Raw genomic sequence first — 26,789 nt, forward strand, 5'->3', positions numbered from 1 at the left:
TTGCAACCATAGGGACAATTCCAAATCCTGTTTGCCATTCTTGACTGCTATGGGTTTCAGAGCCGATGGAACAAGGTGAATGAGTTTCTGTCTGGTGGATGGGCGGGGCAACATTTCGTAAAACGGTGTTTACCTTGCTTGCGTAATGAATGTTTTTTACTCTTGGCTCGTAATCATTGGCCATGGCATCGGATAGATAATTTTTACTCTATAAAAATTGAAACTATTGGGTTTAGGTTATTGATAAGGCTGAAAAAATTTGTGTGGTTGTAAAATATACATCAACTTTCAGCTACATCCGATGCTTTGATAAGGAGCAAAGTCCTAGAAACCGTGTTACAGAGGCCCTGAATCTCATAGTAGTTCATTAGTTATATTAAAAAAGGAGGGTGTTATGGGCCTTGAAATAGTTAGTAGTTTGAGGTTGTTAGCACACAGGATCAATAATATAGGTATATACATTTTTTTGTGATGATACGTGTCTGTAGTGAGCTTTACTTATTTTGATGTTACGTCAACTCGGTCGATAATTTGTTTTGCTCATTCTAAATTCTTTTCTGGTAGCCTATTTTTCTTTCTCCACCGAAATGTACATTCGCTTTCTCCTCGATTAAATGTTTCTCTTTCCAGTCTACAGTGTTTATAGTATCTTCAATTCTTTCCAACTAGATATCACTCTAGCTTCATAGCTTTCTAACAATGCATCATATGGGAATGCTTTCAAGTACTATTTTGATTTGCTTTCGGACTGATGTTCAGTAAAAGGAACAAAAAGAGTTGCAGCTACGGGCTGAAGTGACGCTGCAAGGAACCTTTAGTAATATAAACCGAAATCTGAGAGAGAATACACAGAAAAAATTGCACAACATACATACACAGACTTATTGTTTGTATGGTGTTTTTACGTTGCATAGAACCAGTGGTTATTCAGCAATGGGACCAACTGCTTTACGTGACTTCCGAACCGCATCGAGAGAACTTCTATCACCAGAAATACACATCTCTCACTCCTCAATGGAATAGCCGAGAATCGAACCCGCAACCACCGAGGTGGGACGCTAATACCATACCAATCACGCCACTGAGGCGCTTACACAGACTTATATATGTATAAGTGTAATGCCTACAGTACACCCTCCGAGTTGCACTGATGGCACCAACCCCCCTACGGGATTTTTTGCAATATGAGTGAGGACTGAAATTAATACTGTTGATAATTTCTTATACTGTTTTTATTGAGAATAGAGACCGATCTAATAAACAAAATAAGGATATAAAATGTAAATCTGATTGTTCACATTGAGATGAAATCAGCACAGTGTTGTAACAACAGAATTTTACAATTCTAAGTGACTCACTTCTCGTGATGATAGCTTCCAAATACTTTCAAAGTGATTTTCATTTTCCAGATTGTTTACAATGGTAATATAAATAATAAGTACAGGTTGATACCTTTTCCCAATCAACTCTTAATACAAAATAAAGTACTGATTTCCATAGCTGTCAAAAACAAGTCTTAGGCCTATAGTACAGTATGACACAATTTTCAAAGTTTACTTTATAACCAAAGTTTATCTTCCTTCTACACAAAAATAGCTATTTAAGTTTGTGATCAATAAAGTAAACTGTCCTTCTATGACAAAATAGCTATCTAATAGTCAATATATAATACATATCAGGTAACACAGGAAAAATTAATTATATTTACACTGTATTGAAAAGACATAATGAAGATAATTCACTCTCACCTTCAACTGGAAAGTCTTCACAGAAAAATATTGAAGCAAGAAAAAATAAAGTAGACTTAAGGAAGTGATACAGCAAATCCTTGTAGGCTACATATTTACTACAAGAACGTGATGTTGCTGGCAAAAAAAAAAGCAGGGAGGATTCTAACTCAACGGTGGTGTTGAATAAGGTAGTTGAAACCAAGAAAGCTATTTAGAATTGTCTATACATGCTGGTAAAAATAAATTTCATACTTGATAGAATTTGGGATAGAACATGGGATACAAGTTGCATAATCACAGGTGTGTTACTTTAATCCTAAAATAATAAAATAAACAATCCTTGGTAGGAGAGAGAGAGAATGCATAGTTTCTTGTTATGGTGTTATTTTATAACTTGTTTAAAAACTAATAATGGATTTTTGCGCTTTGGTGCAGTTAGTAAGTTAGAAGGGACCAATTCTGTTAACGTGTTTTTGTCAAAATATAAAAGGAACTTTGAGCCTTCATATTAAAGTTTTAACCTTGGCAATACATCAAGGACGATTTGGTCAACATCCTTTGATTACAATACTATCGTTTATGGTAACATAAAGACATACATATGGGTAACAATGGCAAAAAAGGTGAAAAAATATACCAGACCACAAATTGACTCTTGGCAAGCTAACATCACCTTACAGTCAAAGACTCCAGTACACTTAACACACAATGCTAGTCATTAATCTCATGAACCGGAGTTCTTCAAGCCTCCTGGTTTAGAAACCTTGATTTTTACTAATCCCACCCTTCATTCTGCAATATTGAGAATTATAACTCCCTTTGAGACATACTGAAAAGATCTCGATTCCTTTAGACTAAGTCACTTTTCTATCAAATTATTTTTTGGGGCTCATCCAATTCTAATAAAGTAATCAATATGTTTTCCTTCCCATGATGTTTTACTTCCTTTGGAAATTCCGACAGCATAAAAGTTTGAAACAAAACTAGAAACTAATCCAACTGGTGCTAAAAACCACAGCAATGATAGTAGGAAAAAGTAACTTTTGAGTTTTTTTTAAAACACCTTATTTACTTAGAGTAGAAAAATGGTCCCTTTTCAAAAAATACAAGGCCTTTTTTACTGATGTAACAGGCAAAAACTTTTCTACAAAGACTACTCTACTCCAATCTTTATTGGCCAAAAGTCACAATTCTAAACACCCAGGATTTTCCAGGATACTTTAGGTAGAAATGAAAACTGGGAGGGGGAAAATTTAAGAACAGCACTTGCAGAGACCACCTAGGGAATAGATGGAAAGAAAGTGGCAGTTCATAACGTTCCAGGGGTCTGAAAGGATATTTACCTTAGACAACACTTCCGTTTTCTCAATTTTTCTTCAGCAGCAACATTACAAGATACTTTATGAATCTAACTTTTAAAAAGATCATTTTATATACAGAAGACAAGAGTACTGTAATTTGAAATTATAATTTCCTGGTTAAATTTGCTTTTCAAAAAAAAAAAAAAAAAAAAAAAAAAAAAACACACACACAAGGAAGATAAAATAGGAAATTATAGCGACAGCTTTGTATGAAGTAAAATTTTGCACAACACAGTTAAAAGTTTTTGTTTTATTGGAATAATATACAACCAAAAGTGTTGGCATCTTAGCTCACTGACACTGGAAGGAATGCATCTTTTATCCACATTTCTACAATCCTATTAAATATCAAATAATTACAAAGTAAAAGTAGCAAGCAAGCAATGCACATCATGACCTAAGTACATTTGGAGTTTCTTAAATGAAGGTGGCGTGCACTGCTGTCTTGTCTGTGATGCAATATAATTTTCTGGGCACTTTAAAAGAGCTAAATCACAACAGCGTACTACAGTGAAATCCATCACTAACACTGTGTGCTGCCAAGTGAACTATTATCTCCTGAGAGGTAATCACTCATTATATTATCACTTGATGCATATGTGAGATAATTGAACATTTTTAAATATTCAAGGAAAAATGTATGAAGTAGAGCACCTGATGTCTGAAGCAATTTCTTATTGCAAAATAATATACCTGTACTGTATATAGGGTGCACACTGCAAAGTTCATAAGCAAAATATACACAGAATCTTTGTCTTGCACAGAAGTATCTTTTGCTTTATTAGTTATGCATCAAGAGCATTTCTTAAGAATAAATTTATGTACAAACCTAATGGCTCCCACTCTGAATCATTTCTGTATTAGGACTAAAATAAAACACTCACAAACATTGATATTCAAAAAAAATACTCTTTAGTTATCGATAACGGATAAGTACTGTTATACATAAAATTAGATTTGTTTCCTTGATGCCCTAGTTGTGGTTTTGCCTTTGACTCTCTCAAGTCATTTTGTGAAAGGTATTTAAAGGATCTCTGGCTCATTAACCTACAACGTAAATGGGATGAATTAGTTTCTCTTAAATCACTACCAGGATACTGCTTACTGATGCCTATATTGCAATTTTTCATAGCTTGTGAGGACTTCTTTAAATGTTCTTCAGAAACTTCACTGTCCTTTGGAAATTTTGATGAATAGTGTAAGAGATTTAAGCAGGAGTCACAGAGGTTGCGATGTGGGAGGCGCATGTCAGCTCGTTCGGTCTGTAAAACAAAAATGTGTTAAAAACCAGATGGTTCTTTGTAATCTTGTTTTGAACCTGATGTTAGCCTACTTCCTAAAATAACAATCAAAGAAAGTTAAATTCAAGTTACACAAAGCCAAGCCAAAAAATTTCTCCTAATCCGTTTGCTAAAATACAGTATTCATTACAATAAACCTTTATATAAACATACACTTGCAAATCCATACTGGTAGCTCCTTTTTTCATCAAAATTGCTTGAAATAAAATGATGAACTTCAGCCATTATTCAAAATACACACTCGACTGAAGTAATTAACATCTGTGACAAACATTAGAGCAAAGATATTTTTCACTGTACTTAAAATTTTCGAAAACTGTAGTATAAAACACACACAATACATAATGTACATAATTGGTATTTCAATTTTACAAGGAATTAAATAGCATATTGCTCCATAAAAGTTAGGTACATCACACAAGCTTTAATGATAAACTGAACTTAATTCCTACCTTTGTAATTTGCTAAGATGAGAGTAAAGATACTAAACAGTTGTATTAACCATATTACATTCTACAATTTACATGACATTTCCATTACTCAAAAATACATATTCTTGAGAACACAGGCCCCTCATAATGAGAGCACCTTTGCTAAAATCTAATAATTCAGTATTGCAACAAAGATCCTTAAATGTATAAATATGAAAAAAAAGAAAGGCAAATAAGTTGGATATCTTTCATGATTGGAATAAAACTTGGTTATATTGTGATGCAACTCACATCCTAGAGATTACTTTATCTACAAGGTGATAAATGCTTCTCAAATAAATAAAATTAACAGTTCTAAACGTTAAATAGCACAACATATAGTACTTCCACCATTTAAAACTCAATTACCTATTAAGGAGCGAGCAAAAGTCTAAAGACTAATTAGATATTAATTCTTTGCAAAATTTTGCAACAGAATTAGATATTAGTCTTTACAAAATTTTGCAACAGAAGTTGTATAAGAGTAATAATTTTAACAGTAAACAAATAAGTATATGTTAGTTTTACTAGACCACTGAGCTAATTAACAGCTCTCCTACTGGCCTGAAGGATTAGGTATTTTTTACGTGGCTAGGAACCAGTTGGCTTCCTAGCAACGGGACCTACAGTTTAATTCAAACATTATATCGAGAAATTAATTTCTATATCACCAGAAACAAATTCCTCCGATTCCATGATGGCACAGGGGAATCAGACTAACTACTATAGCATCGGTAGGCAAGTACGTAACCCACTCGTCCTACGAGGAACTTACTAAACAAATAAAAACTTATGCTTCCCTATGCTCTTGATTTTTTTTATATTAGCTACTATTTCTATATTAGCTACTATTTCTATATCTTCTCTTATTTTTTCTGATCCTTCCGAGATTTCTGTGAATGACTGGCTTTTTCTCATCTGCTTTTGCCAAACTATACATTAAACACCATGCAATTTAACTGTGCTCAAGTTTCAATACAAGTTTACTGTTTTAACTCCTAAAATCCTAAGCTAGTAAGAACTTGGCAAACCCAATGTTGATATTTTAAACCATTCTCAACAACAAAGCTGTGTTTTAACATAAATCTGGGCTATTTCCTTTCATCTTGTATCTTCCCATGGGTTGCAATTGCAGCTGAAAAGCATATAAATGAACACCTTCCTGCTGCAAAATTCCACCTGCATATTCACCCTCTGTACCTTAAGGGCCATTGATTGGTCAGTTGAAATTGGACCCATAACTGAGGGGGCAAGGATTGACAGAACTTTTCCCTTCACTTAGCCTCACCAGATTCTCCATTTTACAGGTGGAGGCATATTTTCCACCTCCATCCAAATTTCAAGAGCAGAATTTACCATAATCCAATTGATTGTAGGGTCTTTACCATAAAGAAGGAAAGAAAAAATAATTACTGAAGGAATAAAAAAGGCCTGACTACAATTTGTTAGGTCAGTAGCTTAGTTGCAAGGTTTCCAAAGATATTATGTCTAATGACATCAGTGCACTGGGGCACTGCTTCTCAGCTGCCGAATGACAAGAAGTTCAAAATCATGGGGGACCATAGGCTGTTAAAAGTTTGGATTTTATAATAAGGGGTATTAGAAAACCCCCCTGCCTTTGGCATAATTTTTTCAAGGTCCAAATTGTCTTATACAAGAACATATAGTATAGCAAAGAATATACTACGCAGAGAATACTAAACATAAAGATTTGCACAGAAAGGTTATAACTGTGCTCAGCAGTAAAATTGAAATTGTAATTAACAATCTTCAGTGAGAAAAAAAAAAAAAAAAAAAAAAAAAAAACCATAAACAGAGGAGTGAAAAACAAAAAAAATTAACACCTATACCCAGCTGAGGGATGCCAGAACATCACTGAACAGGATGTTGATCCAATGAACTTGTTGAAATAATGATGTGTGAAGAAGACCTCATTTAGAGGAGGGAAATGAATGTCTTGCATGCCTATTTATGACTTTCCAAAAAAATTCTGCCTATTTATGACTTTCCAAAAAATTCCATTTAACCCTCTTACGCCGATTGGACGTATTAAACGTCGAGTCAAAATGTCTCCCATATGCCGATTGGACGTATCATACGTCGGCTCAAAAAAGTTTTTTTAAAAATTCGCGGAAAAATACTTATAGGCCTACCAGCCGAAAACTTTTGAATCACGCGCCTTGGGAGATGCTGGGAGTTCACGGATCAAGGCGTTGTTTTGTTTACAATCGCTACGCAGGCGCGCAAGCGCAAATTTCTTTCTTATCGCACTAAAAAGTATCAGTGACACATATCAAAAATTATTTCGTCACTTAGACATAATTTTTGCACCATTTTAAATTATCCTTTACATGAAGTATTATATATGAAATGTGCGCAATTTCATGTAAAATACAAAACAAAAAAAATACTCATGATTGTAGCTTTTATCAGTTTTGAAATATTTTCATATAAATACCGATGTGCAAAAATTTCAACCTTCGGTCAACTTTGACTCTACCGAAATGGTCGAGAAACGCAATTGTAAGCTAAAATTCTTATATTATACTAATATTCAATAATTTGCCTTCATTTTGCAACAAATTGGACGTCTCTAGCACAATATTTCAATTTATGGTGAATTTATGAAAAAACTTTTTCCTTACGTTCGTGCGATAACTCTTCCGATAAATTTTTTTGTGCGATTGTCCTAATGTTTTGCACCCTTTTAAATTTGCTGTTACATAAAGTTTTATATATGGAAATGTGCGAAATTTCATGCACAATACAACAAAAAACAACCCATGGTTGTAGCTTTTATCAGTTTCGAAATATTTTTATATAAATAACGTTAAGTGAAAAAATTTCAACTTTCGGTCAACTTTGACTCACCGAAATGGTCGAAAAACGCAATTGTAAGCTAAAACTCTTATATTCTAGTAATATTCAATCATTTACCTTCATTTTGCAACGACTTGGAAGTCTCTAGCACAATATTTCGATTTATGGTGAATTTATAAAAAAAAAAAAAATTTCCTTACGTCCGCGCGGTAACTCTTCCGAAAAAATCAGAATTTTTTTTGTGCGATTGTCGAAATGTTTGCACCATTTAAAATTAGCTGTTACATAAAGTTTTATATATGAAAATGTGCGCAATTTCATGTAGAATACAACTAAATATGATTGAAGGTTGTAGCTTTTCTCTTTTTTCGAAATATTTGCATATAAATCACGATATAGAAAAAAAATCACGTTCGGTCAAATTTGACTTTACCGAAATAGTTGAAAAACGCAATTGTAAGCTAAAACTCTTACGGCCTAGTAATATTCCGTCATTTTTCTTCATTTTGAAACAAATTTGAAGTCTCTAGAACAATATTGTGATTTATGGTGAATTTTTGAAAAATATATTTACCTTCACTCTGCACGCCGATTCGCGGCCGCAAGTCTCCGAAATACGTACATCGCATTATCCTAATATTTGCTCTTTTTCATATTAGCCGTTTTATAGAGTCTCATATATCAAAATGTGTGCAAATTTATGAAAAATACAATAAAAAATAAGTAAAGGTTGTAGCTTTTTCCATCTCCGAAATATGTGCATATAAAAAAATATATATATAAAAATTTCTACATTCGGTCAAATTTAACTCGTCCGAAATAGTCGAAATCTGCAATTCTAATCTAAAACTCTTACAGTATCATAATATTAAATCATTTGTCTTAATTTTGAAACAAATTGGAAGTCTCTAAAACAATATTTAGAATTACGGTGAATTTTTTAAAATAACATTTTTTACGTCCGCACGTTACGAATTCGTACATCATTTTGTGATAATATTTTTCTGGTGTTGCTTTTATTGTTTTACTATGTATTATATATCAAAATGATTGCAATTTAGTGTACAATACAACGAAAAAAAAAGTAACTCGTTAGCTTTGACCGTTTTTTGCACAGCGTGATTTGAATACAATTATCTATGAATTTTTTTTTTCTCTACCATATCTTGCATTATTTACATATGATAATGATATTATTTTTCATTTCTGATGATTGCATACTAAACTTCAGGCAATGACAAAAAAATGAGCCAAAAATGAACTCTTAATCTTTAAAACTAAGCGCGCTGTGATTTTTTGAAAAAATTATTTTTTCCGCTTCAGCGCTCACTCCAAACCGGCGCCGGCATACAGGAGAGGTTTTGATTTTTAGGGCTTCGGCGTAAGAGGGTTAAGTACTTTAAAATTCTGAACGAAATTATTATCAAAATTATGAACGAAAATCTACAATTATAACAGAGAATGTGAAAAACCAAAATGAAACGGAGAACAGCTTGTTAAGTTTTTACAACAGTATATACAAACATAGTGATTCAGCCTGCAACTAAGTGGTAAGTGGCACCCTGATGCATAGACTGTCAGGTGAAACCGTAAGATTTCTTCTTCACTATGAAGTTTGATCTGGCAGTCTGATTAAACTAAAAACAATCTACTATGAAGTGTCTGAAAGTTTCCACAGAGAAACCTAAGGCTGGTAAAAAGTAATGAGTTTATAATAAACCAAATACACAATACCACTTATCCTTGGGGCTTAGCCAGATCCCATACCCCCTAAAATCAAGTGACATAAAATGACCTTCTGGTTTACCTTTCTCTTATCTACTTGTAGAGGTATTATCTTCATGAATATGAAAACCTCAAAGTGTAATTTTTAAAAAAAGCATAGAAAATTAAGGGTCTTAAGAACTTTTATCAATCTGAGTGGTGGTGGTATAAAAAAAAAAAAAAAAAAAAAAAAAAAAAAAAAAAAAAAAAAAAAAAAAAAAAAAAAAAAAACAACTTTCCAATTCAAGGTACATGTATTCTGTATGAATCGCAAGTAATTTTCCCTTTGCCCTTAAAACTACAATTTTGCACCAGACATCTCTCTTGTTTACTACAATTTTCTTTGACTAAATTTACTGATAATGTAGATGTCAACCCACAAAAGATAAGATTAGCACAATGCATGAAGATTTTTGGCCAAGATTAGACATGGATAAAAAGTACTCGGAACTTTAAAATGGTTTTTGATATACAGACTGCCAAATTCTCCATGCACAATAAAGAAATCCATAAGGGCTTTCAAGGGAATGCGAGATGTTTGAAAATCACCACAACATGGCTTTGGAGAGAGGTATGGTAAGAAAAACTAAAAGAAAAAAAGTTTAACAGATTGAAATCTAAAATTCAATGGGAGGAACATTCAGATCTGAATATAAATAAACTCTAAACCAGGGTTCTTAACTGGTGGTCCATGATGAAATTCTTGGTGGCCCATAGAACATTCACTATATTATATGGTAATAATCTGGAGACTGGAGTTTAGAGTTGCTGAAAATGCAGTAAGATGAATGACTGACCATTCATTCTATTATTTCTGCTAAAAAAATATGACAATCTCAAAGGTGTAGCACCAGACCCCCGCCAGCTCACTAGTGATCCAAAATTTGTATCCAAGCCTTGGTGAAGTTTCGACATGGTTGGTATCTCCCCAAACTATTCTAATAATTACCAGTCATCCCTTTACTATAGAAATATATTGCTACTATGTTTGAAATTATTAAGAGCAATCATGTCAGTAAAAGAGCATCCAAAATTCTGGTTAAAAAGAAATTCAATTTTCTATATTTTTCTCAAAATTCAGCTCATAATTCTTGTATAAGAAATATATTTCAATCCAAAATATTAATTGTCTATGCATTATTTATTGTTACTAAAAAAAAAAATGGTATGTAATATTTTAGGTCTTGAACCACCAGCCTAATTTAGAAAAAAAAATGAGTTGAAAACCATTACTCTAGAATTTTACATAATCAGTAAAAGTCAACATGGAAAGATGAGCATGGTGAGAGTGTATGACTTCTCTTAGCCTATGTGAATTCTTTTTCCTCTAACAAATACATTACAGATAAAACCTAATAAATAAAATGCAGTGTGTATCCATCATATTTTTGGTTCAGACAGGATATTTTCAAAAGGTAAAAATTCCAGCTTCACACTTTCCTGTCATAATACCACTGGCCCACCTCTCTCAGCTATACATAAAAGTATCCACAATGAGGTACTTTAACCAGAGTTCCATTATTGTAACTTAATTAGAGACTTTATTGATAGGAATGATGTTATCCTATATAATAATGGGTCAATGACTTTCCACAGCATTCAGATCATCATTTCTCTGCACTGGACCTTAGTATCTCTTCAACAAGTATCCATCTTGATTTTAGTTGGTCTGTTAAAGAAAATTTAAATGGGAGTGATCATTAACCGATCCATTTGAAATATGCTGTGAATGGTCGGTCCATCGGAAGTTTTACCGAAGTGGAAGGTAGAGGAGGCAGATTGGTATAAATTCAGTAAGGGCGTCATACTAGATAGGGAGTTTGAGTCATTTCATTCCCATCTAGATGCTTATGATTACTTTATTGAATCTTCAGAGTGCTGAGGGCTCGATTCCCAAAACAAAAGGCAAACCTCATAGACCTGCAGTTCCCTGGTGGAATAAGACTTGTGGTATTCTGAGGAAAGTTACAAAACTAGTGGTTCTCCTCAGTCTAAATTAATCTACAAACGTGCTTTAGGCAAGCAACGGCGCTTTTATAAGAGAGCCAAAAGAGAGAGTGGGCTTTACTATGTTAATGGAATAAACTCAGACTCCACTGAAAGTGGTGTGGCGCAAAATAAGGAAACTGAGTGGGAAATTTGTTGCGTCACCATTACCCTCATTAAAAATAAATGACACTGATCACAGAGCCCATTGTAGTTGCCAATGAGCTAGGAAAACTCTTTTCTGAAGTTTCCAGTGCCAAGATTTATTCTCAGAGAATTTCAAAAAATTAGGAATTCTGAAATGATTCTGGAATTCGGTTCAGGAAAATCTGAACCATACAACTACAGGTTTTCCTTGAGAGAATTACGGGAGGCGCTCTCCTCTAGTGAACCCACAACTCCAGGTGAGGATACAATCATATATGAAATGCTTAAACACCTCCCAGACAATGCCAAAAAATATTTACTGAAGATTATAAACAAAATATGGGAAACTGGAAAATATCCATAGTTGTTCCAATTAAAAAGCCTAATAAAGATGCTTCCCTAGCCACCAGCTATAGACCAATAGCTCTAACCAGCTGTGTGTGTGTAAGCTGTTGGAGAAAATGATAAATACTAGATTAGGTTGGCATTTAGAAACTAAAGGATTAATATCATAATTTCAATTTGGTTTCAGGAAAAACCGCTCCACCCTTGATCCATTGCTGAGGCTGACCAACCAAATCCAGCAAGGATTCGCCAAACAATGACAGACCATCGGAGTATTTTTTGACCTCAAAAAAGCATATGACACTGCCTGGAGAATTGGCATCATGAAAAAATTGCACAAGATGGGCATATGTGGAAGAATGATCAGATTTATATATTCCTTTCTAACGGACAGATTTTTTAAGGTAAAAGTGGGAAACTCTCTCTCCCAACCTTTTGTGCAGGAGGAAGGAGTTCCCCAAGGAAGCATTTTAAGTGTAACACTTTTCAATGGCAATAAATAGTGTGGTTGAAAAAATCTTGCCTCCTGTTAAATGCTCACTTTTTGTTGATAACCTTGCAATATACTGCACAGGATAAGATTCATTGTCAGTGTGTAAACATCTGCAAAGGTCTATTAACGCAATTACTAAGTGGGCTGATGAGAATGGTTTTAAATTCTCCTCTTCCAAAACAGCTGCAGTAAGATTTACCAGATGCCGGCGTGTGGAAGAAGTTCCCACAATTAGTTTAAAAGGATCTATCATTCCTTATGAAAGTGAAGTAACATTTCTGGGGATGATTATTGACCACAAATTATCATGGGCCAGCCACATAAATGCCATAAAGATTAATGTAAAAAATCTTTGAATATTTTAAAGGTTGTTTCTGGTTTTAGTTGGGGGCCTGATAAAAAATCCCTTTTGAGGCTATATGACTCGCTGTGTCACTCAGAGCTAGACTATAGCTGTCAGATTTATTCCTCAGCTTGTAAAACCAAGCTAAAGGAATTGGATGTTGTACAGAACAAGGGGTTGAAAGCATATACGTCGCCACAGATCATCTTCCCCTTGATCTAAGAAGACAAGAGCTAGGGTAGCGATACGTGGCTAGAATGAAAAGTGCTCCCAAAAATTCCTCCTTTCAAGTACTTAAGGAAACAGACTCACAGAATTTCTCTGGTACAAGAGCTTCAAAACCATTACAAATTCGACTGAACGAGGATGTTAGGGATAACCATCTCAAATCCCAGATAGTCCTGGAAGTGAAACATCCTGTAAATCCTCCATGGCTTATTCCTGAAGCATTAGTATGCAAGAAATCATTTAAGAAGAAGGATTGTACTGAAGAAGAGATTAGGGGAAAATTCTTAGAGCACGACGTTACCCATGCTAATTATGTGAAGATTTATACAGATGGATCAAAGTCAGATAGTGGTGTTGGGTGTGCTGTTATCCTTGGTGATACAGCTAATACAGCTAAATTACCCGACTTCAATATTTACTGCCGAATTAACAGCCATAGTCTCTGCCCTAGATTTAGTTCTTCAAAATAGTGACACTAATTTTGTCATATACTCGGATTCTAAAAGCACTTTAGAAGCTATCAAAAGATTTAATAGAGCTTTTATCCGTTAATCCAAAAACTTCAGGAGTCGCTTTTTCGTATATATTGTCTGCGCAAGTCAGTCTCTTTCTGTTGGGTTCCTTCTCATGTGGCGATTCACGGAAACGAGACTGCAGACAGGGAAGCAAAAGCTGCAAGCGCTTTGCCAGAAACAACCTTCAGGAAAGTGCCTCATACAGACCTAAAAAGTCCTATTAGGTCTTATGTATTAAGTAAATGGCAAGAAAGGTGGACTTCTCTTCTTGCCAATAATAGTAAGTATAGAAGTATTAGGAAAAATATACTGCCGTGACCTTCGTCATTCCAGCTTGATAGACGAACAGAGGTTATTTTAACGAGATTAAGGATTGGGCACACTTATTTAACACATCAGTTTATTTTAGAAGGAAGCAGACCACCAGTGTGTGCTTACTGCGACGAGATACTAACAGTGGAGCACAGTCTGATGGTTTGCCCCAGATATTTTAACCAAAGGGAGATATTTCCAGGGTAAATCCCTCTCAAATATCTTGGGAGATGAAGCAGATATTTCTGCTCTCGTCTCCTTTTTAAAGTGTATAAAATTTTTAATAATACTAAGATAATTATTTATATATCATACAGATTTTTAAAGACATTAAACTATTTTTAATATATATTACACCATTCATTAAACTTCATATTTTTATTTTATTTACTAGTCACATCTAATTTTATGAATCATCTCTTTCACTAATTCATTAATTCATTTACCATAATTCATCTTATTTAACCTTCACTACGGCGCTGAATGGCCTTCTTGGCCCCAGTGCATCGGCTTTAGCCCTAAATATCATACATCCATTAGTGTAACTAATGTAACCAGGGTTAGGACTTGCCATCCTAACCCTCGGATAATATAGTATTACAGTACTGTTATTTTTCATACAAATCAATATATGTAGGTTGTGCTAAGAACTACACAGCAGGTAAACATTAAAATGGTTGTTTTCAGTGAAAAAGGAGCATTATGGGGAGAATTATTAAGATTTATATGACAAAAAAGTAGATCATGCAAGTCTTCCTAATGTAATACAACAAGAAACAGACTGTCACCTACTGTTATGCCGGCTCAAAGAATGTTCCATGATAATTACCATTTCATGATAAAAGATACTTTTTTTTCTGGCAAACAACATTAATAAAATATACATGTCAAGGGAGGTACTGAATATAAAGTAAAACTAGTACGATGCCTACCTAAAAGACAAAATTTTACATCTATTTATACAATGCCTCTTACATTATCTTAAAGCATCTTATTTTAAAAGTACTCAATTTTATTTCTTTAAAATTCATGTCTTATACAAGGAGGATAATCTGTTGAATACATTACAAGTCATGGACAGTCATTAACCAACATGATGAACCATACTAAAGAACAAAGAAAAAGAAAATGACAATGAAACTAATACGAAAAATTAGATGCAGTAAATGCAAAGTTAAGCAGATGACAATAGTAGTAAATGCACTGCAAGGCAAGGCAAAAGATGGAAACCCACAAATGTAGTGTAAAGAATTGTAACCACCACCACAGCACTATACATTCATTATTGAACTGTGGGTACAAAAAACATACCTATTCAAAGCACAAAAATCACAGTAACATTGATCAAATAATGTTAAGAAAAAGTACCATGTACTACATGAAGCTTAAAAAAAAAAAAAAAAAAAAAAGGCAACCTGCTACCAAATACAGAATATGATCATCTTGAGGCAATGCATGGAAGAGAGTACTTCTCCTAAAGCAGCTTTCTCATTCACTGTACAACTACTTTGATGCCTTTCTGGATAGGATCAGGCAAATACATTTTGTTAAAGCAATGATTTGTATTTCACATGAACACATTCAAATTACAAAATGTAATATAACATCCACAACTAGTGCATATATTCCTGGCTCGCCTAAATTCACTTTCACAACTACTATATAATAATGCATTTGAATAGAAATCTAATAAAAAAAATAATTGGAAAATATGAGTATTTCGGTGCTCAAGTGGAATTTCTGCTGTGCTTCACAAAAAATAAAACATTTCAGGCTGTCATTTTCTGTACTGAAATTGCACTCCACCTTATGTAAGTACTCACAGTACAGCAGCTTCTTTCACTGTCATTTAAAATTGATGTTAAGCCAGGGCTACAAGTGTCAACCCAAAAACCATAACCTTTTAACTGGCTGTACAAAATGCCACCCAAAATGTTCTGGTCAGCCTTGAGAGTGATTCTTATGCCCCTATAACAACGGTTTTTCACATTTACCTGCTTTGAATACTGAGTTCACCCTATTCAAGTCTCTGTTAATCTGCTGGATTTTCATCTGTCAAAAAAAAAGGGGGAAAATAAGTACACAAAAAAACCAACAGCTGCATGCTAATCATAGGTGGACTTTAATTTCAAGCAGTAAAATAACAAAATCAAAATTTAGAAAACAAAAGGAATTTACAAAAATCAAACAACACCAATGCCATTAACAAGCAACATAAGCTACTACTGTAATATGCCAACAACAAATATGTATTCCACTAAACTCTTATGGGAAGGGAAAACTCATTATCAACATCTTTAATTCCTCCTCAAAACAGCAAAATGAGAGTATAAAAGTTAAAAGAAATTATACTGCTTGCAAAAAATATATTCATAGCTTGAAGAAATCTATTAAAGCTAACTCAAATCCCAACATTTTTCTACTAAAACCATCTAGCTTAAATCTAGATAACATGAACATTTTGTGATGAGTAATTTTTAATATTAAAGTTTCACACAAATTGATGTGTTAATACCTTTAATAACTCTCTATTCCTAAAACATACCAACATAGTTTACATTCACAATATAAGGATAAAAATTATGGAATCCTAAAAAAAAAAAAAAAAAAAAAAAAAAACTCTAAACCATCTTAGATTTTCAAAGTCTGCAGTCATGCAAAAATAACTTAACTTCTTTGTCAGTTCAGTCTGAAACAAAAGGTTACATAAAATCTAGACAATAGAAGGTACCATTCTCAACAAATGCAAGACAACCACACCCAACGAAAGTAGTGACATTCCAGTCTTTGGTAGCATGCATTAGAAACATTACAAGGGGACAGACGAGACAAACTTGCAAGACAGCATACTAAGCATTCCTTGTGAGAAAAAATTACATGAAATCTGTCAAACTAAAACCCTGACAATATAAATAAAACATCTTATTTCATCTTTAAACCATTCTGTTGAATTTCCCCTATGCATATAGTACACATAACAGATAAAGGCTAAAGAGTAATTATTAATGTGCAAAGGTTACTATCAGTTTGCTGATGCAAAAAATATTCTGGAACAGAAAGGCACTTATATCGAACTAGTCGCATCCATACTAAGAAATAGAACTTTCCAAGAAAAAATCATATGCATTTAATCTTGTCCACCCAGCAGAAACATGGAATATTAACAAAACAGGAGCTGACATAAAGAATAACAATTTCAATTGTATGAAATAGCTGTTTGTTAACTATAGCATCCAAAACCTTGACGATATATGAATAATTGATTTTTTAAAATCTACCAATAATTAATTCCACAACAATAATGCAGCTTCAAAATTGTTTTGTGATGGATCATAATCTAAAAGGTGTACAGTACTTTTCATAACGTCAATTCATCAAATACAATATCATACTCCCAAAAAGAGAACTAAGGATCAGTAAAAAGAAAGAAAATAAACTAAGGTTCAGTAAAAATATGATGTGCTTATAAAAATTTCATAACATAAAACCTATTAAAGAATATTTCCTATTAAATTTTCATACTCCTTAAACATGACAACTAACCTTGTTGTCTTTTGCATGATTACAATCCAGTAACAAAATGCACATTACTTCTAGCATCATTAAAATAAAGACTAATTATGGTTATTGATACCAAAATAAATTAATATGTCAACTTTGCACAAATCTGAGTGGGAATAAAAATGCATATGACTAAATCTCATTATGAATGAAAGAGTATATGCAAAAGAGAACTTCAGCAGTGAAGGCCTAAATGAACATTGATTTTCCTTCAAGTTTTCTATGGTTTAACTGAAGATTATTTATTGAATGAAGTGTAAAGAGCTCTGAAATCAAATAGCTGCAAACATGAAATTACGATAAAATTTTGTACAAATTTTCATAAGTGTTAAAACTTACAAAGAAAATTCTCAAAGCAATGCTAACCCCAGGGATAAGGTTTTTCCTTTAATTCTTCACATGCTCTTTTTCATAAATAAAAATAAACCCAATGAGAGGTCATGCATGGAAAAAAGCAGTCCTCGATGGATATCAGTAGTGGTTAGCAAAAAAATGTATAATTATATAATTCAGGGCATTAGTGTGTTACCTGGCAGAGTGGTTGCCGGGCGGGGGCAGGCTGAGAGGGCGTTGGCTGTCCTTCACAAGAGTACGACATGAGGCAAGACGCGACTCCAGAGCCTGTGGTGCCATTACCAGCCTTGTTAATACTGTATTACCCACATTATTTATGCATGTAATATTTACATTTAAATACTAATATACTATGAGCTTAAGAATACCAATTTTCCTGTTACAATGGGACATACAAAAAGTTATTCAGCGACTGAAAACTGGAGACCACTAATACTGTATTACAACTTCGTACTACAACTTTCAGGAAGGAATCACAAAAATGGGTTAGAAGTTAAGGGATTAATTCATGTCATTGCCAAGTACACTTGGTTAGTTCTTGTACCAGTAGCATTACAGAGCATATAATTTTACTGCATCAGCTTCTTTGTGAAGTACAGTACATGGAAATTCAATAATCTTCAGTGCTTTTCAGTCAGTCAAGTCACCATGTCACATTATGTCTCTTGCCCTAAATGTTGTTCATTAGCAGAATTCCTACATATCACACCATTAATAAACTATCATATGAAAAAGTGGTGCCTTAAAAATACTAATAAAGTCATTGTAAACACATGAAAAAACTAACTGCAACACAAAATATTCAAGAAAAATTTTTCTATAAAAAAATTAAGCCCAGCTTAAAATAAAAGAGCTAATGCAATAACTACACGTTGGCACAATATAAGCATGCTAAAATCATAACAGACGAAATTCCTACATTAAAAGAGAACGACGGGTATTTAATATGTTACTTCATTATCCATCCCTAGTGTTACTCCTTCAAAAACTGAAGTGACCTACAAAACACACACAAATGTTAGATCAAAATTCTGAGTTACAACGTGAGTAACATATGCAATCCACAGGACTGAAAAAATAGAGAGTTGCTAAGTTTCACAAAACAAAGGTCAAGCAAGCCAATTTGATTATCTCATATAGTATCTCCTTAGTAGTTATAAAATTCTACCAAACTAATATGAAACCTGAAATGCATTATGCTTTCAAACGCATACAAACGTTCATTCATTTTTTCTTCATTTTCATCTTAAAAGAGCAGTTCATCACATCTGTCACTTCCACTGTCAAACCAAGAACACAGTCTAATAATAAGCTGTACGAGTAAAAAACAGACATAGGCTGTGCTTGAAACAGAACACATTACAATTTAATCTATTCACATAAACTCTGGATATGAAGCCTGGCCCTCTGAGAGCCAGAAAATGCCAGTGATAAGTAGAGCTAACTATTAAATAGGGTAAAGATGCTGTAAAAATCATATGTCCTTATCTCCATCTCTGGATCAAGACTAGTTCAAAAAGATCAATGTAAATGAGTGAACAAGTAACATACAAAATAAAAAACAAAGCCAAAGGGAGTGTTAAAAAATGTATTACATTACTTTAGATCAAAGTAGAGTTAAGATGCCCAATTAATATTCAAGAATTGAATTTTTTTCTTATAGCGACCATGGCAAACTTTTCAATTGTTTAACATTTGAGTCATAACAGAGCATCAATTTCATTTAATAATAATAACAACCTTTATTGTTGTAAATGAATCTGAAAAGTATAAATAACATGTATTGTGGAAATTATAATTATATATATAAATTCCTGAGGAATGAATTCATAGTCTGTGAATGTTTATTTTTCAAGTGACACTACTGTAAGAGGTAGTATCTCGCATATGGTATGGGAACATAAGTGCTAAATATGATAGTAGGACAAAATTGAATTTGATAGCACACACCAAATAAAAAAAATCTTGGAAGTTTATAAGGCTTATTCAAGATATGCAAATGCTATTAACCTTGCACTGGATGTCTTTTCATATTAAGTAAGGACTGCCAAAGGTACAGAAAGGGAAGATTTCAAGCTAGAAAAGTAGATGAATCCATAAATACATTTCTGGCAGATTGAGGCTTATGGAAAACTACAACTTCATTTTGTTCAAGGGGATAGGAGATATCCTCTATTTCTGGGGTGATATAAAATCCTTTGCCCTTTTCCTTAAAAAATGCCACTGCCAACCCTCTCTCATCAATCTCTTTGACCTGTGAGGAAGAAATGAAGTAAAAAAACAAAAAAAGGACCTAAAGTTCAAATCAGACAGTTAGCTTCTCTTGCTCATCCTTGTTCTGTTCTAGTGGCAAAAACAGTTACACTCAACAGTTGTAAAAGATGATAGTCATTGCACAACTTATGAACAAGTTATGTTTGGATTGATGTTTGTATATTGAATTGTTCGGAAGTTGTTTTTTAACATCATTTCAAAGGTACCATACTCTTCATGCCTATTTATAATGAACAAGTCTGAAGGTTGCTCCATATATACACAAGAGCAGTTTATTTCCAACAAAAACCTTCTTTGATACTCAAAAATATGCACCACCAAAAGGAAAAAACTTAACTTGGCCATATAGTAGTGTATCATCCGATCTTGTGTCATGTGATCCTTAAAATTTTGTTCCAAAACATGATTTCATGTATATAGTACATATATATATATGATTTGTAGTGTGAGTTACGTTTTCAGTAGATTATATGATTATACGTATGCTTAATGTGTGATTTCTTTATTGGTAGATTACACTGGCCTAAGCTTTCTATGCCTATCCTGGTTTGACAGATGCCACTGATAATGCATATTATATCTAAGTTAGCTTTTAGCTAATAAATAGGCCTATATGCAAAAATTCAGTATGTCAAACGCAAATCTTCATACATCCACAGGCTTAAAAAAGTTGTGGCTTGTCTAAGAATATTATTTCTTATATTAAACAACCACTTACTGTGGTTTACAAGACCCTGGCACATGCAACACCAAGTACCAGGGTGAGAATATCCATCAAGTTTCTTATGTGAAAAGAGGAAGGACATGGCTTCCTAGGATCCTCGTTCTTAGCTTGGAATCTCAAGGTGAATAAGCAGAATCCGAATCTTCTGTCTATAGTGTGTTTCTTGCTCATGCGTTTAGCTGTGGCCAAGGCTACTAAGAACAGTGTCTTACGCAAAAGGTTCTAAAGGGAAGCAGACTTGAGGGGCTCGAAGGGAGAGCCCGAAAGCCATTTGAGAACTACATTCAAGTTCCAATTTTCTTTTAATTGATTCTTGCACCTCTCCATTCCACCACCACTTTTCTCCTCTTGACACTCCATATCCTCTGGTTCTTCCTACCAGTTCCTCTGCTTCCCCCACACATATTTCTCTCATGTCTTCCCAGATATTTTCCACTCTGTTACCCTGTCCAAATTCTACGTTCCCCCTTTCCAGCCATCTCTCTCTCACAGTCCTCCTACATTGCTCCCCCTTTTCTCCTTTAAGGTCCCAAACCTTAATTCTAGATCTTCTCTTTCTCTTCTTTCGTGCACACCTGTCCTCTACACTTACTGCACATAATATGTGCATCGTAACAAAGCTTGATCAACCGCATCTTGCAGCCTTCGCCACAATAACGAAGGATGGAAGCACTAGAATCAGACATAATAAAACACTAAACTTATTGAGATAAAAGCTAAGAAGCAAATCAAACCAAGCCGATACAACAGTTGAAAGGAAAAACACCAAAGATGGTACTTCACTGGCTTTAGCAAAAAAACTGGCAAACGTGAATTGAGGAACAAGCAAGATGACGTGGAGTTGCGTGTGCAGCATAAATAAGAATAACATTGTTGGCTTCAGTCGCTCGCTACTTCCTGTTGCAGTGGGCAGGGCCTGTCACTCCAGCATTGCAACAGTCACTTGTTTGCAAATTTTTTAATTTAGGATGCTGTGTGAGCATAATCGTTAGCTATAAGTACGTAATTACTTAGTAAATTACTTTTATACAACAGGAATGTTATTTTGAGTACACACTATAATTTTTGCAATTTTCTTCCCTCTTAATGTTTTGCATATTTAATTGTATTTTTTCTAAGTAAAAAGGCCAAAAATGGATAACCCAATGTCCTTTTCTGAACCAAACCCAAAGGCAACAGAAAGGGAAGGAAATAAAGGAAAAATGGAAGGGTTTAATCATACAGAAGTGATAGATCTGCACATGAAAGACAGAAACAGGAAAAACAGGGGCATAATCCAGAACTTCAAGTAAAGAATTTTCAGACTTCTAATGGGTAAATGCTCACTAAAATTGCATGACTGTAGGAGCTTTCCCTTTGAACCTAACAGAAAAGCAATTGAATCCACTATGACAATTATGAGTTCAACAATACAATTGTATAAATTAACATGATCTTTTACTGATGAGGACAAAGAAAAAACTTACAGCATCTAAACAATACACCCAAAACAGTGGTTGCCCGTATTCGCGGGGGATGCGTACTAGACAACCCCCAGGGAATTTAGAACCTGTGATTAGTTGGAACCACTATAAAAATGCTTAAAACCTCCTATGTTGTTGGTTAAAACTCAAGAAAAACTCACTAAAATGTTAATGTGTACCTGGTTTTTTTTAATAGTTTTATCACGAAAAGTGCATTTCATGATGAAATTGATAAAAAAAAACAATAATTTGTGGATATTTCTCATAGAAAAACACCATGAATAGGAGAATTTTCCACGAATAATGGGGGGAAATGTTCCAGAGAGAAATCTGCGAATGTGTGAGTCCGCGAATCCAGAGAACGCAAATGCAGGGGGTCCACTGTACTGGCAGTCCAGTTATCGGTGGGGGTTCCGTTCTGGTCAGGGTGCTGATAAGTAAACTCTATAACTGGAACTCGGCATGTTATGGCACTAGACAAGCCCCATAAAACCGGATCGTCATTAATCGAGCCTGCAGATAACCGGAGACCGCTGGTACAGTGGTACCTCGAGATACGAAATTAATCCGTTCCGAGGCGGCCTTCGTATTATGAGTTTTTCGTATCTTGGAACACATTTTACATGTAAAATGGCTAATCCGTTCCAAGCCCTCCAAAAACACCCCAGTAAATTATATTTCCAGGCCTAAAACACATGTCCTAGGGTTACAACGGAAGAAATATGCTCCAAAAAGGCAAAATACTGTACATACTTGAATAATATTCAACTGCATGTAATGTTCAACCCCATTTTTACTGCATATATTAGGACTTTAGCATATGTCCCTTAGCAATAAGCCTAGCCTATGTTAGCGGTTGCTACTGTAGCCTAGTCTATGATTCTGACATCTAAACCTAAGAGCTAAAAGCTTAGAATATGCCAATAAAATATATAAATAATCAGTATGTACTCATTTCAAATAATTATTAATTAATCATTAACTATAATACACAAACAAACAAAAATCAAACCTTCCAATCGATTGTTTACATTCAGCTCTTACCCGTCTTACGAGTATCGAACGAGCGCCAAGCAATCATTTTTCCTAGCACACAGTAAGCCATAAATTGTCATTAGTATCTCTCTTCAACTAATGAAACTACCAAACAGTATAATAACCATTCATTTCTATTCTTTATTCTATCTTTCATTTCTATTCTTTATTCTATCTTTAAATACTGGAGATACCGAGTTACTGACAGCTACAATGAAACATACGTATACGTAACGTAATAATAAAACAGAAGAAGAATTCTAAAAACTACGTATTTTTTGGCAGTCTGATTTATTTAATATTTTATGATATCTAATTCACAACTTATTTTATTAAATGTATTGCATGTACTTATTTCAAATAATTATTAAGTAACCATTAACTATAATAAACAAAAACAAAAAAAAAAGCTTCTAAACGTCTGTTTACATCCAGCACTTACGAGTATCGAATGATCGACAAGCAATCACTTTACACAGTAAGCCATAAATTTTCATTATCTCTCTTCAACTACTGAAACTACCAAACAGTATAATAACCATTCATTTCTATTCTTTATTTTATCTTTACCTAATGTTTTTTTTTATTAAATGTATTGCATGAATAAGTTTTTCAATTTACAGCATCCTTTTACCAATAGAATACTTAAAGCACAAGGGGTAGATGCTGACCAATAGGAGAGCAGGACCTTATGGGGTGACTAGCATCAGGAACCAATGGGAGAGCGGGAGGATGGTGGCGAGTTTACTCAGTTGGCGGTGCGGGAGTTTTAAAATTGTTCTCGGTGGTCCGGGCGAACCTCGGGACTTTACAGCAACAACCTTTCGTATCTTGAAAACTTTTCGTATGTAGAGCAGTAAAATTTTTCGCATTGGCTTTCGTATCTCGAGTTTTTCGTAAGTAGAGCCTTTCGTATCTCGAGGTACTACTGTATTTTGAAGGTGAAGGTGGGCACTAATAAATTTACTCTACTACCTTTGAACCTTTATATGCTTAATTAACTGTTTTCCTCAATTTTCCTCGAGTACGATCTGGAGAAACATGAACACCCAAGATATTGACACAGGTGTGAGGATCTAATCAATTCATATAAAATATTGAATGAAGGGAGAGAAAAATTGATAAAATACTTTTTAAAAGTTTAAGCGGATGGGTGGGACTGGGTCCTGAAGAATGCAGCCCACAACTATGAAGAATGCTACCACAATAGGTAAGATTTACTTTCTCTGGAAACTGCCTTAGATCTCCCTATCTGGCACTTCCCCTTCCCTTTTAACCAGCAGATGAACATGTGGTTACTTACACCTAGTACGATTAAAAATGTTGCTTGAAGGATATCTGGGTAGTAGTGGAAGGATGAGCACTGACAGTACAATAATACCCCTCAGATTGCAACCAAGATTGATAGTGAATGACACTGAAGAGTGAAACACATCACATTCTCGGCTACATTTTAGTTTCAGGAATTGGAAATTCATTCAAATATAATCAGAAACAAATTTTACAAATAAGCAAAAATATAACAGCAGTTCTTACTGCATAAATACGATAATAAATAAAGCCTTATATAATGACATTTTCATAAAGTTAATCTCATATATGTAATATGTAAAAGTAATTAAAGCGGCCCGCCCGTATTAGTGTTCTCTGAATTCACAGACTCAAGCATTTGCGGATTTCTCTTGGAAAAATTTCCCCCCATTAATTGCGGAAAATTTACCCATTGGCAGTATTTTTCTAAGAAATATCCAGAAATTCATTTTTTTTTTCTATCAATTTCATAATATAATGGGGTTTTTTCTTCAGTTTTAACTAACAAAATAGGCTGTTTTCAGCATTTTTATAAGGGTTCCAACTACTCGCGGATTCTAATTATTAGGGGGGTGGGAGGTCTGGTACACATCCCCCACAAATACGGGGGGACCACTGTACTTAACTAACGATTATACTTGCACGCCATCCTAAATTCAAAATGCACGGTAACACGGCTGTTGCCAAGGAGGAGGGGGGAGCATGAGAACAACAGTAGTCATACAGCGTCATTCTATTTATTGCTGCAAAGTCCATGAAAAATCAGAGGGGAGCAGGGAGGGCTCTGATTTAGTAATAACCTGGCAGTAAATTATAAAATCTAATTCTATTTTAAATATGTGATTTTCATACAAATAACTTACCAAGGAATTACTTAGCTGAATCCAACATTGCAAGAAGGAGGGATGAATGGACTATTCTAATCCAACATTAAGAATTTTAATAGCCTGAACTAGAAAAAGGTGGCTAACACTGAAACATTATTTGTCGCTTCCTTACCTGGTGAGAAAGATATAGCAGATGATTACTGCCTCTGGTTGGTACTCAACCTTGCAGTGGTGCGGCAGTATGCTGGGAGTCGCCTCTACATCAGTGGGAGTCTTGCAACGGAGGATATGCCTGATCACTGACAAGATGTAATAAAGGAAAAAATTTGTCCTTGCCCTGGATGCAGTACTACCACAACCACTACCCATCTAATGAACTGGTGGGCACCACGGGTGCGACATACCCCGCCACGGGCTCCCCAAAAAACTTGACATCCTCACAACACGGTGAAGAGACAAAAAGGAGACTGTTTCTCCTATGATTCTCCCGCCCCCCCATGCCAGCCACTGCCAAAGGATCGAGGGTACTGCAGTTTTCAAATAGTGTTTCCACTTCTTTCAAATAATGAGACGCAAAAATCGACTTGCATCTCCAGTAAGTCGAATGAAGAATGGCCATGAGGGATAATTTATATTTGAAGGATAGAGAGGTTGCTATTGCTCTGACTTCATGAGTTTCAACTTTGATCAAGGGGAAATGTTTCCTGAATCTAGGAATGTGCTTCGGAGATCAGGTCTCTAATAAAGAATGAAAGGGCATTCTTAGGAAGCAGGAGAGAAGAATTACTGATAGAACATCAGTGGTCACTAGAAAGTCCTCCGATTTTCTTGGTCCTATGTGGATAGTACCGCAGGGCTCTGACTGGGTAAAGAACTCTTTCCTCCTTGTTCCGCCCAGGATATCCAATAAATCTTGATATGGAAGGAGCGAGGCCATGACTTAGCAAGATCCTCATACTTAGTGAAAGAGCAGACTGCATCGCCTTGGGAGAAACTTATTCTCTTGTTGATTGCATGTAGTTCACTTACGTGTTTAGCAGTAGCAAGGGCACTAGGAAAAGGGTCTTCTTGAGAGAAGCAGAACTGAGAGGCTCCAAAGGAGGGCCTGTAAGCCACTTAAGGACTACATCCAAGTTCCAAGACACTAAACTGACTACCTTTGTTTTGCATACCAAGAAAAGCATCGCTCAGTATCCTTTAATGGTGGATGAGGAAAGTATTCAAATAAAGGAGAAAATCTGCAACCTGGGTTAGATATGTCACAGAAGATGAGATATGATGTCTGAGGCAACATCGACGGAACTCTGCCCAATTTGACTGGTAGGCATTGCAAGTAGACTGGCGTCTGCACTTTGCAACAGCTTCCAAAGCTGCTGCTGAAAAACCTTTTGCTCTGATGACTTTCCTGACAATCTGAAGCCTGTC

The 26,789-nt window shown here is 34.6% G+C and overlaps 1 protein-coding gene across 11 annotated transcripts in view; it reads right to left on the reverse strand.

Annotated features, from left to right (window-relative positions):
• Positions 1–1,214: 1,214 nt before the first annotated feature.
• The window catches only part of LOC135221962 (nuclear distribution protein nudE homolog 1-like), a 210,967-nt gene continuing 185,392 nt past the window's right edge, over positions 1,215–26,789 (reverse strand). For 3 of the 11 annotated variants that reach the window (XM_064260020.1, XM_064260021.1, XM_064260019.1), the window contains exon 8: positions 1,215–4,353. In XM_064260020.1, the coding sequence (XP_064116090.1) occupies positions 3,988–4,353 (366 nt within the window). In that variant the 3' untranslated portion in view covers positions 1,215–3,987. Of the gene's footprint in view, positions 4,354–15,809; positions 15,868–17,905; positions 17,998–19,834; positions 19,985–26,789 lie in introns of all 11 variants that reach the window. The other 8 variants (XM_064260024.1, XM_064260022.1, XM_064260026.1 and 5 more) reach the window with 5 other exon arrangements.

The sequence above is a fragment of the Macrobrachium nipponense genome, chromosome 3 (genome assembly GCF_015104395.2).
Source record: "Macrobrachium nipponense isolate FS-2020 chromosome 3, ASM1510439v2, whole genome shotgun sequence".
NCBI lineage: Eukaryota > Metazoa > Arthropoda > Malacostraca > Decapoda > Palaemonidae > Macrobrachium > Macrobrachium nipponense.